At 31.4% G+C, this 18,691-nt stretch overlaps 3 protein-coding genes across 3 annotated transcripts; all 3 read right to left on the minus strand.

Moving 5' to 3' along the window:
• Positions 1 to 2,825: 2,825 nt before the first annotated feature.
• LOC137963255 (11-beta-hydroxysteroid dehydrogenase 1A-like) lies at positions 2,826 to 4,798 on the minus strand. Its single transcript, XM_068810416.1, has 6 exons — positions 4,550 to 4,798; positions 4,275 to 4,467; positions 3,874 to 3,959; positions 3,662 to 3,793; positions 3,401 to 3,565; positions 2,826 to 3,310 (listed from the first exon to the last, which is right to left on the minus strand). Exons 1-6 carry the CDS (start codon positions 4,742 to 4,744, stop codon positions 3,023 to 3,025), a joined length of 1,059 nt encoding a protein of 352 aa, XP_068666517.1. The 5' UTR covers positions 4,745 to 4,798; the 3' UTR covers positions 2,826 to 3,022.
• A 3,798-nt stretch (positions 4,799 to 8,596) lies between these two features.
• Positions 8,597 to 9,493, minus strand: LOC137949434 (pre-mRNA-splicing factor ATP-dependent RNA helicase DEAH7-like). Its single transcript, XM_068795491.1, has one exon. The coding sequence runs from the start codon at positions 9,491 to 9,493 to the stop codon at positions 8,597 to 8,599; it is 897 nt and encodes a 298-aa protein (XP_068651592.1).
• A 1,897-nt stretch (positions 9,494 to 11,390) lies between these two features.
• LOC137951500 (pre-mRNA-splicing factor ATP-dependent RNA helicase DEAH7-like) lies at positions 11,391 to 13,088 on the minus strand. The gene is made up of 3 exons (XM_068798196.1): positions 13,014 to 13,088; positions 12,736 to 12,878; positions 11,391 to 11,597 (listed from the first exon to the last, which is right to left on the minus strand). The coding sequence occupies exons 1-3, from the start codon at positions 13,081 to 13,083 to the stop codon at positions 11,487 to 11,489; spliced, it is 324 nt and encodes a 107-aa protein (XP_068654297.1). The 5' UTR covers positions 13,084 to 13,088; the 3' UTR covers positions 11,391 to 11,486.
• Positions 13,089 to 18,691: the final 5,603 nt, after the last annotated feature.

Raw genomic sequence — 18,691 nt, forward strand, 5'->3', positions numbered from 1 at the left:
CGGCACGATCATCTGTGTCCCTTTGTTTTTTTGTTCTTTGTTTTGGTATTGCAATCGCTTGGCACTTTCTTGAGATAGATGACTTGTTTCTGTTGCCCCACGACATCAATTTACTCTACAACACCATTCATTGTCTTCTCCAATAGTCTCTACTCATATACTAAAAGAGAACTCATCTGTTCATCAATTGACAGGTAAGACAGATCCTTCGACTCTATGATGGTGGTGGCTCTTTGTCCTCTACTCCTCACTCGCGCTAGCAATCTGGGTTTGATATCTATCTCTATCTTTAATGTTGGAAAACGAGGTTTTGTAGCACCAAGCATCAATGATCTTGCTAACACTTCAGATTTGGCAAGTATTGCAACTGCAGTGATCACCTTGTTAAAACCCTCTTCTCTGTTGTTTTCTCGTTATTGATATCCGGTCAATTGGGTGGACTATCTTGTTGACTAGATGTCATCTCTACCCTTTTTTCTACTACTAGGAAGCTCGAGTCAACTCAACCTTCTGGTATATGACCACAAGTAAATCGAGGTTTTCTACTTCACTGTGCAATTATGCAAAAAATTCCTCCTAATTGTCTCACTTTGATACCAGATATTGGACATAAGCTTGACTAAGCCCGTGCCCTCTCATGTGTCTACACACTTAGCTGGTGTATGTTAGACTTGCTGGCACAACAATAGAAAAGAAAGAAGAAAAAACATATGAAGAAAAAAATTAGAAGAGAAATGAGAGTTATATTTTCTTTATAAGGCATAATTATGCTTTGTGTTGTTTGCTTGGTTCTAACGGCTTATAAGCCTACATTATATAGATTGTTTTTTGAAGCACTTGTTGTTCTCTTTCTAAGTAGGATTAAAACTAAGGCTCAAATACATTAAACCTAGACACTTTTCTCAACGCAATCTTGGGTATTAAGCAACTATTCAAGGCAATTTTAATAGAACTTGGAAATTAACAGTAAGAATACTAATCTATCTTAGCTCGTATCGCCAAAACTCCAATAATTGCATTACTGGTCCAAACAATTACTTTATAAAAAAAAAACTGGTCCAAACAATTACTAGTACTCATCCACTTGCTATAGCAGGGTGATTTTTTTGCTATGAAAGGACAGACAGCTAAAAGACCCAAAGAGTACCAAGTGTCCATTGAGAAAACTCTAAAACTTTTGTGCCCAGTCTAAGCCTGCTGTTTAAACATGATGAGAAGATAGTTTTGTCTGCTGAGAAATGGAAAACAAACGTGCAAACTGTTTTTCCGAAAATTTTCAAGTACTGCAATGAATTAGTTTATGTATGCATGGCCTTTAATAGAACATTGGAGGTTAATAATGAATTTGAAATAATTTGTCAGATCTTTTTAGATATATGCAGGAACAGAAGATATGCTTAGTTTTGCTAATATATTTATATTGCAGTTTTATTTTGCTCAGATTTTAGATTGGCATAATTGTTCTTCCTGTAGTTTGTTACAGGATTTTAGAAATTATTCTTATTTTAATTGTTTTGACTAAAGCCTTGCTTGGTTGTCTCTCAAATGTTTAGGTACAGACTTGGCAGGCAGTCAAAGCAGTATTCTCCATGGTATGAACCAGTCCTCAAAACTGCAAAGCTTGCAATAGGCATCTTCAAACTGTTAAAAGAGCAAGGCTTCCAAGCACTCTTTTCCTGATGTCATTAAGAAAGTTTCTGAGTTTGAGCGGGATGATCCTGCTTATGTTTCTTCAAAATCCAAGTGCTGTTGAGAGATATGTAGTTGTCCATGGACAGATAATCCTTCGACAGTTTTCTGTGTATCAAGATGATACAATTTGCAAGTGTGCTTTTGTTTCTGTTCTTTTAAACGAGATGGAGGAGAGGCATCATCCTAAGTTAGTTAAGAATAAGAAGATACTAGTCAAAAAGGAAGTAAATTTGAACCCCAGGGCTGCACTTGTCCCAGTGCAGTCTAAAAGGAAGGCCATGCGATCAACCACCACAAAGCTGATCAGTAGAATTTGGAGAGATTACTGTTCTAGTCACTTTCAAGGGGAGCCTAAGGTGGGAGATGTGCTTAAATTGAAAGAAGACGAAGAAATTGAGGAGGAAGAGGTGGAAGAAGAGGAAAATGGTGAGTTGGACAATGTGCTAATTCTGCCAAGCCACCCAATCTGAATTCAAAAACATGTAAGTTGAATTCTACCACAAAGGAGGTTAAATGGGAAGGTGAATCAATAGGTAAGATGAGCACCGGTGAGGCACTTCACAGAAGTGTAGTTGTCAGGGGAATTATAATCTCTTTAGGTCGCACAGTGTTGGTTGAAACAGAGTGATTCTGAAGGAGACACGATAATTTATGTGGAATACTTGTTTGAAAAGATAGATCAGAGAAAAATGGCCCATGAGAGGGGGTCATGCAGAGAGGGTGTAGCACTGTTCTTGGGAATGCTTCCAATGACAGTGAGGTGTTTTTGATAAATAAGTGTTTAGAATTTGAATTGACAGAAATGAAACAACAAGTGGCGGTGGAGATGCGGTCCATTTCTTGGGGACATCAATATAGAAAGGAAAACATTAACGCTTATAATATTATGGAGGCAAAAGAAGAGGAGAGGAAAAGGAGAGATTTGATCATGGAATACTACTGCAAAAGCTTGCATTGGCCTGAGAGGTGATTTCTTTGATCTTCCTTCGGGAAAAAATGGGTCTTGGGTCTGGGATTTGTGATTCTTGCAAATTGAGGGAGGCCCAAAAGGATGAATTTAGTGTAAATTCTTCAAAAGCTAGTTTTGTTTACATGAAGGTTGAGTATTCTGTGCAGGACTGTGTATATAAAATTGACATAAGTTTACATCTTTGCTTATACTATGAATAATTTTCATTAGTTCACATCCTTTCATTGCATATCCAACATAAAGTTGAATTCTCACAAACAGACTTAAGCTTCCCCGGTATTTTGAACCTGGCTCTAAATACAAACCAAGTGGAGAGAAAATTTAAACTACTATTATTGTGATCGATTATCTTCAGAGACTTCAGTTGGGCTTTATTTTCGGAGAAAGGATAGATTCTGGGTAGCAGAAACGCTTCGCTCCTGCGTCAGCAAGCCTCTTGCTAAGTGTATTCCTTCTGTCATTTCCTGGCCCCGTTCTGTAAACGTAGCTGAAAATTGATTCCAGGAGCTCAGGTGCAATGATATTTGCTACTCCGGCAACCCGAACCCACGGGGGAGTGAGCACATAGCTTGCACCCTTACATACTTCATCCACTATACGTGCTGCTGCGCTCTTGCCAAACTCCACTGGCATTGGACCAAGAATAACCTGCAACAAAACAACCACTGTCATATAACAGCATAGCCTTTAGGTAGGAGGTGGGCAAAAAAACAACAAAAAGAGTAAAATCTTTCTTACATCTCGTCCAACTTCATCTATCCCCATTTCACCTTCTTTCAGTAAGCTTTTGCCTTTGGTAAACTCAGATTCCATGGCGCCAGGGGTTACTATTGTGATTTTCACTTCAGACCCAAGTTCCACTCTCAGTGTCTTATAAAATTGTATCAACGCTGCCTTGCTTGCCTGAAACCAGACACAGACCGATCGACAAACGCCAATTTGAGAAAGAGAAGAACAGGAGATTATTTGTTAAAACAAAGGGGTTCAGGATGTCTTTACATTGTAGATGCTAAAATTTGGCTCGGGAACCAGTCCTACCATCGAAGCAGTGACAATAATCCGGCCATTGCTTCTCCTGAGGTGAGGAATTGCATAATAGGTGCAGTATATTGAACCCCAAAAATTTGTATCCTGAAATGGTGAAGATATTATTGTTACACCGGAGTTGTTTGCTAGAGCTAATGAAGAATTATAACAATTGAAGTGATTACCATTATTGAAGTGAAGCGGGAAATATCTACTATATCGGTGAACTGATAGAAGGAAGCGAAGCCGGCATTGGTGAACAGGTGATTTACTGCAAAACACATTCGAAGTTATTCCTAATATAGTTATGGAAATGGAAATGGAAATGGAAATGGTTGGGATTCCCTGAAACGGTAAATTCTATGTTTCTGATATCATGTACAGGTAAAAGCTATCTAGAGAAAACCCTAAAGTAGCTAGAAACAAATTCCTTCACAGAAGGAATGCAAATGGGACTCCTTCACCCTCTCCAAATGGTTGTATTATGAGCAGATTGGAACTGTAATTTGTTCAAGAACATAAATGATGGCCATTACAGAGAAAAAAGAAAAATAAAAAGAAACATCGGTTTAGTTCATTCACTCACTCCGTCCAAAGTATCTAACAGCTTTCTCGATGACTTCCCGGCATTCATCCGGTTTAGAAACGTCTGCTGGAGCAACCAGGACATCAGGGGAGCCTAGTTTACGGGCATACACAGCGACTTGTTCAAGGGCGTGCTCTCTCCTTGCAACAAGGACCAGAAGGGCTTCTCTCTTTGCATATTGGTAAGCTATTTGCTGCAAAAGTTTAACATGGCGAGTTTGAGAAAAGAGTTAGAAATGAAATCTGGGTACTGTTGCTGAGTTCCCATTTTCTTACCTCTCCAACGCCAGAAGATGCACCAGTGATGATCACCACCTTGGACTTCATGTTTTCAGGAAACCTAGGGATGAGAAGCCATTTGAGGAGCTTGAAGAGATAGAATGATGGAAGGAACAAAAGGGAAAAGAAGAAAAATATGGGGGGAAGAAACCAGTTGAAGAGTGAGTTGGTCAGGTGTACGAGAGCATCCATGACTGGCTGGTGAGTGCTGGAGAAGAGGGAGTTCTTTGTTTTTTAACCTCTCACCATGAAAACCACCTGTACCTTGTAGCTCAAGCAAGAGCCAAGAAACGGATACTTCTTTCACTCGCGCGCCCACTTGCTCTCCCACGCTTGTTTTGCCCTCTCGCCCTAGCATGCATATTATAAAATTAAATATTTTTAAAATATATATTATTATATATTTAATTAAAATAAAATATTTTATTTATTAATTTAAACATATTAAATTTTATCTTAGTTTATTAACAGAATAGTTAAAATAATAAAGCTATATAAATAAAAAGAGGGTATTTTTAGGGATGGCATCGATCTGAGCCGAATCCGAACCGGCCTATGTTCGAGCAGAACTTGATTTAAATATTTTGAACTCGAACTCGAGCCAAAAATTGTTATCGAACTCAAGCTTAATAATTTTAACCGAGTACGAGCCGAGCTCGAACTTCAATATTCATTTAAATTTTTTAAAAAAATACATGTCAAATAAAATTATATATAAAATTATGTATATATTTTACATAAAATTGGTAATGACCTCTACTTAAAATTGGGCATAAGGGTGACATCTAATCCAACTGAGTCCGAACCTTGTTCAAGTTGAGCTTGATCTAAATATTTTGAACTGGAGCTCGGTCGACCCTAGCCTCGAACCTAAAATTGTAATCGAGTTCGAGCTCGAGCTCTAGCTGAGTTCGAGCTTAACCTACATTTAATACTCTATATAAAATATATGTCAAATAAATTATATATAAAATTATGCATATATTTTAAAAAAAGAATGATAGGGGAGGTTTAGGATTGAATTTCAATAATAGATTAAAACGCACCAATATTAATCTTTTTTACTCCAAATGTTGTTTAACTTATTTTGTAATTTTTGAATCTGGCTATAAATTTACTATGACCTCCTTAGTGCCCCTAGTTGAAAATTTATATTCTATGAAAAACTAGAAATATTTTTCCTATGATACATATTTCCAAAAAAATATTTAAATAAAATCCTATTACTATTATTGACTTATTAGAAAATAACAAGAAATATTTTAAAATTTTCATAAGAAAGTTAAATGGACCTCTTATTGCCTCTTTTAGGAAAATAAATAAAAATTAATAATCAATCTAATATATTACTATATATATCGATAAAATTTTAATCAAGTAAAATATCAAACACAAAATTGCTATGAAAATTGCCTTATGCTAAAAATATTACAGCATCAACTGTCAAATACTTATTCTAAAATTTTTTATAAGGTTTTCTAGCCCATTCTGGTAGGAATATCTTACTTAGAAAATTATATGATTTTTTTAATAAAAATTTTTAATTAAAAATTTTTTTACAAAAAACATGAGATACTAATAGTCCCTAAAAACTTATTTCTACTAGAATATATTTTTCAATTTTTTTAAGAGCAATGGAGAGTTTAATTTTTTTTTTTTTGGCTTTATGATCTTGCACTAGCAAAAGTCGCACGTGCGCAATCTCGTTGCCGTCCACTTACGTGTTGGATCTACACATTTTCATTTATTGTACGCAATTGAAACGTAAAAGACACTTACGTGTTGGACCCACACCTTTTCCATTTATTGTACGCAATTGAAACGTAAAAGACTTGCCGTGGTAGATTCATTCCCATCACTCCTCTCTTTTTGTTCTTTTACTATTAGAAAATTACGGGGGAGAGAAATAAATCTTCGCGCGGGGGCACCGAGACGAGGAGCGACGCTCCAGCGGCGCCGGCGATCGTCGGTGATAACGGGTGCGACGAAGGCGGCGGCGACGGAAACAAAGCCGAAGGCAGGGGGAAGAAATGGAGCGGCGGTCACAGAATCGGCGGCGACAGAAAGGCAGATGTCGACGGCGATAGAGGCGGCCACAGCAGCGGCCGGAGGCAGCTGTCGCCCTTACATGGATATTATAAAATTAAATATTTTTTAAACATTTTATTAAAATTAAAATTAAAATAATTTATTTATTAATTTAAACATATTAAAATTTATCTTAGTTTATTAACAGAATAGTTAAATTAATAAAGTTATATAAATAAAAAGAGGGTATTTTATTATATAAGATTACTCTTATAAATATTTTATAAGATAATTTTATTTAACTATTCTGTTCATAAACTAAGATAAATTTTAATATGTTTAAATAAAATTTAAACTTATTAAAGTAATTTTATATAATAAAATACCAATTTTATTTATATAAATCCCTTATTTTTAATATATATTTAATGATTATTTTTAAGAATGAGAATTTAGATATTGTAAAGTAAAAATTTGATTAACATTTGGATATTATAAAAGTAATGATTTTTTAATCATTTTTTATTTAGTTAATTAAATACATAATCCTATTTATTTATTTTTAAAAAATAAATATATAGTTTAGTTAAATACAACTATATTATAAAATAAAATCTATAAAAGTAATTTTGTATAATAAAATACCCTATTTTTATTTACATAAATTTATGGTTTTTAATATTATATTTACTTAATATTTTTAGAGTGAGAATTTAGATATTAAAAAGTAACTATCTGATTAAGTTTTTGGATATTATAAAAGTAAAATTTGTTTAAGCATTTTTATTTTTATATATTTAATTAAATAAATAAAGTTAATTTATTTTTTTAATTATTTATTTATTCGAACAAGTTAAAATAAAACTATCTTATAAAAATTAAATCTATGAAAATATTTTATTAATAAATTTCTTATGTATTTTTCACTATACACTACAGTTACTTTCCACTTACTTTCCATTGCGCACACTAACAAAAAAAAAATAATTCACTATTACCCGCCCATGAAAATACACGTTAACACATTGAAAATGAATTACCTTTATGTATTAGTGTGTATAATGAAAAGTGCATTGTAATGTGAATTCTTGTGTTAGTGTGCATAATGTAAAATATAGTAGAAAATGAATAAGGAGTTTATTAATAATATACTTTGATAGAATTAACCTTTCTAAGATAGTTTTATTTAACTTTTAAGTTAATAAAATAAAATAATTCAATTTCAATTTTTCTTAAAAAAATATTAATTTAATTAAATATAAAAAATATATATAGGGTATTTTATTATATGAAAATACTTTGATAGATTTAACTTTTATAAGATGGTTTTATTTAACTTTTTATTAATAAAATAAGATAGATTTTAGTTTAGTCTAAATTAATAAAATAATTACAAAGTAAAAAAAAATGAATTTTAATTAGTTATAAAAAATAGAATACTTAAAACAAAACAAAAAATACTTTACAATGTCTAAATACTTGATCAAATTCTTACTTTTACGATATCTAAATTATCACTCTTAAATTAATAACTTAATAAAATATTAAAAGTCATGAATTTATATAAATAAATAAGATATTTTATTATATAAAAATATTTTAATAGATTAAAATTTTATGAGATGTTTTTATTTAATTTTTTATTAATTACAAAATAAAATAAAATATTAATTTAATCGGATTACGAAATTCAGCTTTAGTGTAGAAGTTTTGAAAGAGGCTAAGAAGAGTTTGATGATATTGTTGATTGAAGGGTTGAGGGTGGTTAGAGGATGAACAGAGGGGAACGAAGAAGATGGGTGAGAGACAGTGGTTGACAACGGCTGGAGAAAGGAGAAGGCATGGCTGAGGAGTTGGAGTGTGAGGAGCGTCAGGAGGAAGGCGTCGGGAGGAAGGCTTGTCCTCTTTGGGGGTTTCAGATATGTGGAAGCTCCCTTTCGCAAGCCTTGTCCTCTTTTTCCTCTCCTTCTCCTGCCTTTCCCTCTCTTCATCTGCCTGGTCTTTTCTCAAACACTCCTACTCTTCCTCCATAGCACTCTTTTCTTCTTGCTGTTTCTTTTTATGCTCCAACATGGAAGTATCAGATTCCTTGACAGAAAAGAACATAAGACCCAACTCAGCTAACCACCGGGGCTCTACAGGACTCGCACATTGCATGTACTCCTTCGTTGTCAATATTAGTTCATGATAAACCACATAGTCAGGTGTGTAACCAAGACCATACAGTGCACTGCGTGGATGCAAATGGCATGGCATCCCATTCCTACAGTTCACATATTCTCCAACACCTTTCAACCTTGCAGCATTGTGAAAATAGGCAGAACAGATGGCCTTTCTCACCACATCCCAATCGTGTCTGCATGTTGTGAATGGAATTTTCAAGGTCTTCAGTATGTCCAGTAGTTGAGACCTCACTTCCCGCGCTTTCCTCAAACCTTTCACTAGCAAAAAGTCGTCATTACACCAATCTCCCCTATACTGGTTAGACTTCCATTGCTCATATACATTGAGCAGCGTTAGATGGTCAGATTCTGGCACAAAAAAATTTCTCCCTTGCAGCATCACTCTCTGCTTCCCTGTCCTTTGGCCTGAAGAATACAGATGGAACTGAAAGCATAGAAAAATAGTAAGCACCTCATTAAGACACTCAAGTTGCTCCCCCATCAAAAGCATCTTGGCAAGTGGTGGGTCCAATGGGAACTCAACCATTTTCCAACCAAGTTCTGTCAGACTCCCAATATTATTGAGTGCACCCAATACCCACAACTGGTACATGGAATTGAGAATGTTCTCTTGAGGGGGTGGGTCCATAAAGTCAAAATCTAGCAAATTTTCAGTTTTAAGAGACTTCAGCAGCAAAACCACATTTCCAAGATTAGTACGCTGAATCTCTGGAACAGGATTAGGCAGCATCTCATTCTGCTATGCAGATTCCATGTAGAGGCGATAACAACTTCTTATTATCTGCCAGCATTCACTGCTTAACTGTGCAAGTTCTTATTATCTACCAGCAATTTTCAACAATGGCCTAATACTAAATTATCTCTTCCATCTAGTTGAAAACAAGCAAGAACACATTATGCAAATGTTACATAAGCTAAGTAAAAATCAAGCATACAAGAAGAAACACACAGTTCCCTTTACTTCAGAATTTGGAGTAAGAGCAAAGCAGAAATTGTACCGGTATTTGTCAAGATCAGAATCCTTTAACGTTTCAAGCAAAAGCACACCATCTGTCATATACTGCAAGAGTAAAAATAAAAACCCCAAGCAGCATATAGCCCTGGAAAGGTGGATATCAAAAGCACTTAATGAATCACCAGAAAAGCACCTTATGTTTTAGAGCTGATACATCTTAAATAATATTAAACAACATGGATGTAACAAGAAAAGGCACATCTAAAATGCTTTTTAAGAGCTGCAAACATATTTCTTATAGAGCTTTCCAACCTTTGAAAAAAAAAAAAAAAATTGTTCCTCTGCTTCTTTTGGTTTTAAAATTTTATTCACTTCTCAAGAAAGCAAAAAAATTAACAAAATAACTCGTATGATATATGACTGGTTCAGCTTGTTTTGTGAAAACAACCCTCCCATCAAGGAATGGAGGCTTTGTATCTGCAGCAGAAATATGATACATAACACTAGTTAAAACTCGTATGATATGTAAATGGTTTTTTATATGAATGATAAGAATGTTATTGGAGAAGGAAATAAAAGAGAATAGATCCGCAAATGGCAAAAATCAGCCAAGAAAAAGGAAAGATATAAACAAGATCCATCAAGGACAAGCTTGGAGAGGACACTCCCCACCCCCTGCAATCTTTTTCTTTCACGAGATAATCAGTTAAACTGTTGACACACCAAGGGACACGATTTCTTGCACCAACTTACAACCACCGATAAGTTGCCTTCCACCCCCAATGGGCCAGGAAGCCTTTCCAGAAAGTTTCTCCAACAACAACGCAATAACTACTGCCCTTCCTCTGTAGGGCCAATCACGATCACAGGCCCCAATTAAGCAAGAGTATTTTGTGATGTTAAAGTATGAATAAATGCAATTAGTTGATCAGAACATAAATACTATGAATGACATCTCCATGAAGATTCCAGTACTTTTACAAAGAATCCAGGAGTCAACCATAGGACTCTGTAAACCAGTTCAAATCCAAAAGCTATTTCTCTAGTTGACATTTTGACAAATGAAGAATCTTCAATCAATCTTGCTCTGGAAGAATCTAATCCTTTGACTGATGACATGCAAAGGTGGAAATCTCCTCCACCAACTCGTCCCGTTACTTTCTATCTCAACATTATTCATTATCCTTTCTGAAATAGTGACATTAAAATTGGACAACCCATCAGTTTCACTTTTGTTGACGACTCAAGTGCATCATCTGCAGGTGATGCTTCTAAAAAGGGGGACACCTCAAGCTTGGGTGAACTAAGGTATTAACTGTTAACAATTGTAGAGAAATGATGATGAGTGGATTCAGCTCCATTATCCATCTTCTGATAGACTCACTGGAAGGCTCAACTAATTTTTGGATCATTAGGCCACTTGCATCCTCAACATGCTTGTGGCATGCACATCCACCACACTTAAAGCATGTTGGGATCAGTTAGAAGTCCATTTCCTATAAAATTCCACCAAGCTATTATTAGGGGGTTGTACTAGTGGAATTTCCCAAACATGGATTTTGGGGTTCATTTTTAGTGCCTGAAATAATTCTCTATAGTTTTTGAATTTTTTTTGCACACATGAACTCCAAAATTTTCGATTGGTTGCGATCTTATATCTTTCCTCCTCCTAATCATGATGAAATGGCATTTGTGGTTGTAGCCATCCAGTGCTCCCAAAGAAATGTGCTTACTCGGAATCCCCGGCACAAAATGCTTGATGGATCACCTAGTGCATGAACAGTCCAACTTGTGGCCTGGTCGCTTTGTCATTATCAGCAGTCATTTGAGATAACTTTTTGCTTTGTGAAAGGGTCATCCGTGTTCCATCCTTCCGAATCTGCATTCCACAATGATCAGATGCATTAGGATACAATGAAACGGGATGAAACTTACGCGACAAGCATAAACATTTGTCAAAAGGATAATGAGCAAACTCAAAACTATCTGGAAAACACAAAATATGGTACCAATAACATAGACCAGTAACCTTTTCTCATTTTTGTGCCATATTAAATGTACATTCACAGTAACATGCAATACCCTCCTTGGCTTTTTCACATCATTCTGGATCCTTACATCTTTCTTTCTAGGTTCTAGGTTAATAAACCTGTCTCATGAATCGCTCATAGTACAAAATTCAACATGATTTACCAAGTTTCAATCATGATAAGATATACATAATTCAAATTCTCGTCTCTTTCACCTACGATTTCACCTCAAACAGCAAAGAATCAGATTTACTACTGAACCAATGATGAGTCCAAAGAGCTAAATAGGACCTAGAGCACAGAGCTGCGTGGATGGATCCACGAATCCAATTATAGACAACTTCTTATCAGTGAAGTTACTGTTGAACAACCAATCAGGAAGGCCCAGTTCACCCAGATTCTCAAGGTACTCCCATTGGCATTAGTTACTTAGTGCTCAATAAGGAATATTCAACATAGAGACATGAAGCTAGAAAAATCGTAAATACAATTATAGAACACAATAAAGTTAACCTTTGCTTTCTTGTATTAATCATTGGTGTCATCATTCAACCAGTTTCCTTTGTCTTATTGTACAGAATAGGTAAGTGTTTCAGGGATCAGAAGACTAAAAGCTAAACATCCAACCAGCAGGACTAGTCATAGCAACAGCAAAGGCAGAAGTTACTGCAGTGCTTTTTTTTAAAGAAATTTAGACAACAAGCAACTCTTACTTAAGAGAGATTTTTATGTACACATAAACTCTACACATCAAAAATGGTATATCTAGCTTCTGATAGTGTCATCATACAATTTATTTTGAATGAACTACAACACAAAGACCAAATTAGTCCTCCAAACCAATATTGCAAGTAAACACTGCCAAGAAAATGAAACTACCCTGATCACTCGTTGTTATAGATACTTATCTAAATTCAAGCAAAGTAGCAAAAAGATCCATATCACTGTGTGTACAAAGAAGGTATGAGAACTAGAACCAATCCACACCTGTGAATGTGTACCATCAGCAGTAAAGTTAAGTTGGTGTGACCTTCTTCGTTGGCCAGTAACAGAAGCTTTTCTTGACATGCTAGAAGCAGGTATTGAAACAGGAGAAGGGGCAGTATGATCCCAGGGAGAAGGTGAACGTCCTGCAATGTTTCCAGTATTGTTACATGCGATGTTTAAAAAACTTAAATAAAAAAGATAGCATGACTTTAATAAGGTCAAATTCCAGTCACCTCATAGTATTAGATTGGAGTAGCAGTTCCAGCCACAAAATATACCTGAATAGGGGGTATGACCACCCAACCATGGGGACACGAATCGTGCATCAGGTGATCCAGCAGCAAGCATTGGAAATGGTGAGGGACGGTAGTGCCTTCCAGCCACAGAATGACTCTCTCATGGTATGGAGTGCCATCTGATTCCTAATTGTCATCATCCCATTCAGATTTACCTGTATGTTGCATAAAAATTCGAATGTCAGTATCTATTGCTGCAGAGCTTGATCTGAAGTTTGAAAATATTATTATAAAAATACAACAAAATACATATATACCAGATGCTCTTCTGGGAGTACGATCGTATTTTCCTCGCTTTCTATCAGGCTCCCACCGTAATTTCTTTCATATGCATATCGCTCTTGGGGAGTGAAGTTACAGCAAATTCCTTCATGCAAAAATTTCCTAAGAGAGTAAATTTCTAACTTTTCAGACAGGAACTGAAGGGTATAAGGTAAATGTTGCTCTTTTACTTTCATTTTTTAAACAAGATAAGCATTGTAATCACCTCATATGAATCCTGAAAAAAAATTCTTTGTTTAAAGAATTGGAAATCTGCTGGTTTGGACACCAACTATGTCTAGAAAGCTTGAGATGGATTTAGAACTTAATCAAAGAGTATGAATATTCATACTCTTAGAGAGAAAAACAGCTACGTCAATGCCCCTAGCTAACATAACTAGTCAACCCTCCAATATTGTTGGACTCGTAAATGATCTTGCTTTTTAATCTCTGCAGCAGTAGCATTTTCTTTCTTTCCTTTTGTCAACATTTTTTACTTTCGTGTATTACTCCTTGTTTTGAAAGGCCTAATAAAATTAATATATGTAAGAAACCAAATAATGTCAACTATATATGACCAAATAGTTCTGTTAATGGTTTCATCCCAAGATGACTAACCACTTAGGAGAGTTTATTCCTCAACATTACAAACCAATGATTTTCATAATATTCCCACTCACCCTCCCCCTTAAACTCTAAGCTTACACATACAAATAACTGGCCTAAGAAAGAAGCTCCCCAATAATTCTGATGAACACGGCTATGATCACCTAGAGATGAATTACTCCCCACATTATCTATGCTCAGGAGTCGTATGGGGAAAAACTTCAGGAACCATAGTGCTATCAATTAGCCATGAATTATATCCAAGTTTTAAACTTTTTCCAATACAATATGCCTTCACTAGAATCTCTTGGATTGCTCCTATATTTGTTGCTTCAAAGCCCTTGAACTCGAGTTTGTTAAGATCAAACAGTAACTTCGTTTCAACTACAGATTGTCCCCGTCTTGCAAGGTCATGCAGGAACTTGGATCGAGCGCCCATTAGAATATAGTTTCGAACATTAAGCCTCTCAAAAATGGCAAAACAAATTCCTTGCAATTGGCTCAGGGGTTCTATACAAAGTGATAAACAAGATCATTTTTTGTTCTTATTGAGAATTCAAAACAAATTCAAATTCCATGAAACTTCGTATGACCATGTTCGGAATTACTTCACTGAAGCAGAAGTCATATCATTTCAAACCTTTTAGTGGGTGCATCTCCCAAAGGTCGAAATCCAGTAGCTCTGAATCAGGACCAACTGTGTGCCCATAATTAACCCCAGAATCCCTGTGGGAGACACTGAGCGCCCTTTGTTGTGGAAAGTTGGTGTAGATGTTAAAGTATTCACGAGATTGGATAAATTTGATGAACCAAGGAGTCCAAATCCTCTCACCCATTTTGTTGTACCATCTAGTTGTAACCTGTATGAATAAACATCCCTCAAACATTGTAATTACAGAGGGGGAAAGTGAATTACATTTGTAATTTGCTTTCCCTCCCAACTTACAAAGGGCACTAACAAGGCTCTTTCAAAATCGCCCTCCTCTCTCAAAGCAGAATTTCATAAGTTGATTAAATTAATGAATTAAATTAATATTTTTATTTTTTCTTTGTAATTATTTTATTAATTTAGACTAAACTAAAATCCTTTCATTTATTGATAAAAAGTTAAATAAAACCATCTCATAAAAGTTTAACCTATCAAACAATTTTTATATAATAAATATCATATTTATTTATTTACATGAAATTGTGACTTTTAATATTATATTATATTACTAATTTAAGAGTGATAATTTAGATATCATAAAAGTAAGAATTTGATTGAGTATCTAGACAATATAAAAGTAAAAAAAAATGTATTATATTTTTATGACTAGTTAAATAAAATTTTATTTTACTTTATAATTATTTTATTAATTTAGATTAAACTAAAATATATCTTATTTTATTAATAAAAAGTTAAATAAAACCATCTTATAAATTTTTAATCAATCAAATTATTTTATATAATTAAATACCTTACACACATACACACACACACACACACACATATATATATATATATATATATATATTCATGACTTTTAATACTATGTTAAATTACTAATTTAAGAGTGCTAATTTATTTATTGTAAAACTAAGAATTTGATTAAATATCTAGATGTTATAAAAGTAAACATGTTTGTTTAAATATATTTTTATATTTAATTAAATTAATATTTTACTTTTAATTTTAAAATTGAATTAATATATTTATTAATTAAAAAAGTTACATAAAGTTATCTTAATAATGTTAATTCTATCAAAGTATTTTATTAATAAACTCCTTCATTTTCCACTATATTTTCCGTTGTGCACACTAACAAAAAATTCACTTTACACTAAACTTTTCATTATGAACATTAACGAAAAAAGTAATTCACTTTCACTTTCACTTACTATTTCCCTTCACTAGGCAAAAAGTGTTAATGTGTATTTTCACAGGCAGGTGATAGTGAATTACCTAGTGAAAATGAAAACGAAAATGAAAGTAAATTATTTTGATATTTTAGTGAGCACAATGAAAAATATATTGGAAAATACTTTTTTTTGTTAGTGTACAATGAAAAGCATAGTGGAAAGTATATAAAAATTTATTAATAAAGTACCCTAATAGATTTAGATTTTATAAGATAGCTTTTATTTAACTTTTCTATTAGTTGAGATAGATTTTAACTTGTCTGAATTAATAAATAATTAAAAATAATTATTTTAATTAAATATAAAATATACTTTAACAATTTCTGCTTTTATAATATCCAAATACTTAATAAAATAGTTACTTGTTAATATCTAAATTTTAACTCTTAAAAAAATAATTAAATAAAATATTATAGAGAATAATTGATGTAAAAATATAGGGTATTTAATTATACAAGATTAATTTTATAGATATAATTTATAATATATTTTTATTTAAATAAACTATATATTTTATTTTTTTCAAAATAAATAAATAAATAAAATAATTAAATATTATTTAATTTAATAAAATAATAATAAAATTATTAAAAAATATTACTTTTATAAAATCCAAATTTTTACTTAAAATATCTAAATTCTCACTTTTAAAATAGTTGTTAAATATAATATTAAAATATGAAATTTATATAAAAAGATGTATTTTATTACATAAAAGTACTTTAATATTTTTAAAATTTATTTTAACTTGACTAAACTAAAATAAATTTTAACTTGTTTTAAATTAATATATATGTTAAAAATAAATTTAACTTGTTTTAAAATAATAAATACTTTAAAATAATAATTAATTAGTTAATTAATTAATTACAAATTAAATGATCAAACAAATTCTTAATTTTATAATATCTAAATTCTCACTCTTAAATTATAAATAAAATATAGTATTAAAATTGTGAATTTGTGTAAAAAAAGGGTATTTAATTATATAAAATAACTCTTATAAATTTGATAAGATAATTTAAATTGATTATTCTGTTACTAAACTAAGATAAATTTTTATTTGTTTAAAAATAAATAATTATTAATTAATTTATTTTTATTTAAAAATAAATGAATAATATAAATATATAAAAATTACTTAATTCCTACACTTCTTCTTCGTTCCCCTTTATTCATCATCTCGCCGCCATAAAACTTAAATCAAACAATATTATCAACTCCTCACAGCCTCTGCTCAAAACTGCCCCCTCACAAAGTTGAATTGCATAGTTGATTTTTTTTTTATTTTGTTATTATTTTATTAATTTAGACTAAACTAAGGTCCTTTCATTTATTAGTAAATAAATAAATAAAACTATCTCATAAAATGTTAATCTATCAAAGTATTTTTATATAATAAAATATTTTATTTATTTATTTATATAAATTCATAAATTTTAATATTATATTAAGTTACTAATTTAAGAGTGAGAATTTAGATATTATAAATAAATAAATAAAACCATCTTATAAAAGTTAAATCTATCAAAGTATTACTTTTAATACTATATTAAATTATTAGTTTAAGAGTGATTATTTAGATATTATAAGCTAAGATTTTGATTAAGTATCTAGACATTATAAAATTAAACATATTTGTTTATATAAATTATTTTTATATTTAATAAAATTAATATTTTTATTTTAAAAAATGAAATTGATTTATTTTATTTCATTAATTAAGAAGTTAAATAAAACTATCTTAATAAGGTTAATTCTATAAAAAAATTATTAATAAACTCCTCCATTTTCCACTATATTTTACATTGTGAACACTAACACAAGAATTCACATTACGATGGACTTATCATTAAACATACTAACACAAAAAGGTAATTCACTTTCACTATCACTTTTCATTTCATTTTAAACATGCACTACCCCCCATGAAAGTGAATTTACTTTACTAGGCAAAATGTGTTAATCTGTATTTTCTCGGGCGTGTGAAAGTGAAAGTGAAAGTGAATTACTTTTTTGTGTAAGTGTGTGCATTGGAAAGTAAGTGGAAAATATTTTTCGTGTTAAAGTATAGTGAAAAGTACATAAGAAATTTATTAATAAAATATTATCATAGATTTAACTTTAATAAGATAGTTTTATTTTAACTTTTCTATTAATAAATTAAAGTTAGATTTTAACTTGTTTGAATTAATAAATAATAAAAGAAGTGAAATTAAATTATTTATTTAATTAAATATATTAACAAAATTAAACAAAATTTACTTTTATAATATCCAAACACTTAATCAGATAGTTACTTTTTAATATCTAAATTATGAATCTAAAAATATTAATTAAATACAATAATAAAAACCATAAATTTATGAAAATAAAAAATAGGTTTTTTATTATTTAGAATTACTTTTATAGATTTTATTTCACAATATATTTTTATTTAACTAAACTACATATTTTTAAAATTTTTTAAAAATTAGGATTATCTATTTAATTAAAAAATAAAAATATCCTTACTTTTATAATACCCAAATGTTAATAAAAAATTTACTTTACAATATCTAAATTCTTATTCTTAAAAATAGTAATTAAATAAATATTAAAATAAGGGATTTATATAAAAAAATGGTATTTTATTATATAAAATTACTTTAATAGATTTAAAATTCATTTTAGATAGTTTTATTTGACTAAACTAGAATAAAATTTAACTTGATTTAAATTAATAATTATTTTTTACTACTTTAAATTAATATATTTTTAAAAATATTTATTTATTTATTTAAATATATAAAATTTAAATGATCAAATAAATATTTAATTTATAATATCCAAATATTTGATCTTAATTGTGTAATATCTAGATTCTCACTCTTAAATTAGAAATCAAATAT

Source organism: Aristolochia californica, unplaced genomic scaffold, assembly GCF_029961685.1.
Source record: "Aristolochia californica isolate CCGP_79_NKW_82.1479 unplaced genomic scaffold, dmAriCali1.0.hap1 SCAF_1, whole genome shotgun sequence".
NCBI classification, from domain to species: domain Eukaryota; kingdom Viridiplantae; phylum Streptophyta; class Magnoliopsida; order Piperales; family Aristolochiaceae; genus Aristolochia; species Aristolochia californica.

What these genes read in the sequence shown, in the direction of transcription:
- LOC137963255 (XM_068810416.1), bottom strand. Translation starts at nt 4,744, where the DNA reads ATGGATGCTCTCGTACACCTGACCAACTCACTCTTCAACTGGTTTCTT. An exon ending in CCCGCTTCACTTCAATAATG is followed by an intron (nt 3,794 to 3,873) that starts GTAATCACTTCA and finishes TCACCATTTCAG; the next exon opens with GATACAAATTTTTGGGGTTC. An exon ending in CAAATTTTAGCATCTACAAT is followed by an intron (nt 3,566 to 3,661) that starts GTAAAGACATCC and finishes GTCTGGTTTCAG; the next exon opens with GCAAGCAAGGCAGCGTTGAT.
- LOC137949434 (XM_068795491.1), bottom strand. Translation starts at nt 9,493, where the DNA reads ATGCTGCCTAATCCTGTTCCAGAGATTCAGCGTACTAATCTTGGAAAT.
- LOC137951500 (XM_068798196.1), bottom strand. Translation starts at nt 13,083, where the DNA reads ATGCTTGCTGCTGGATCACCTGATGCACGATTCGTGTCCCCATGGTTG. An exon ending in TGGTCATACCCCCTATTCAG is followed by an intron (nt 12,879 to 13,013) that starts GTATATTTTGTG and finishes GAAACATTGCAG; the next exon opens with GACGTTCACCTTCTCCCTGG. An exon ending in CTGATGGTACACATTCACAG is followed by an intron (nt 11,598 to 12,735) that starts GTGTGGATTGGT and finishes TGTGGAATGCAG; the next exon opens with ATTCGGAAGGATGGAACACG.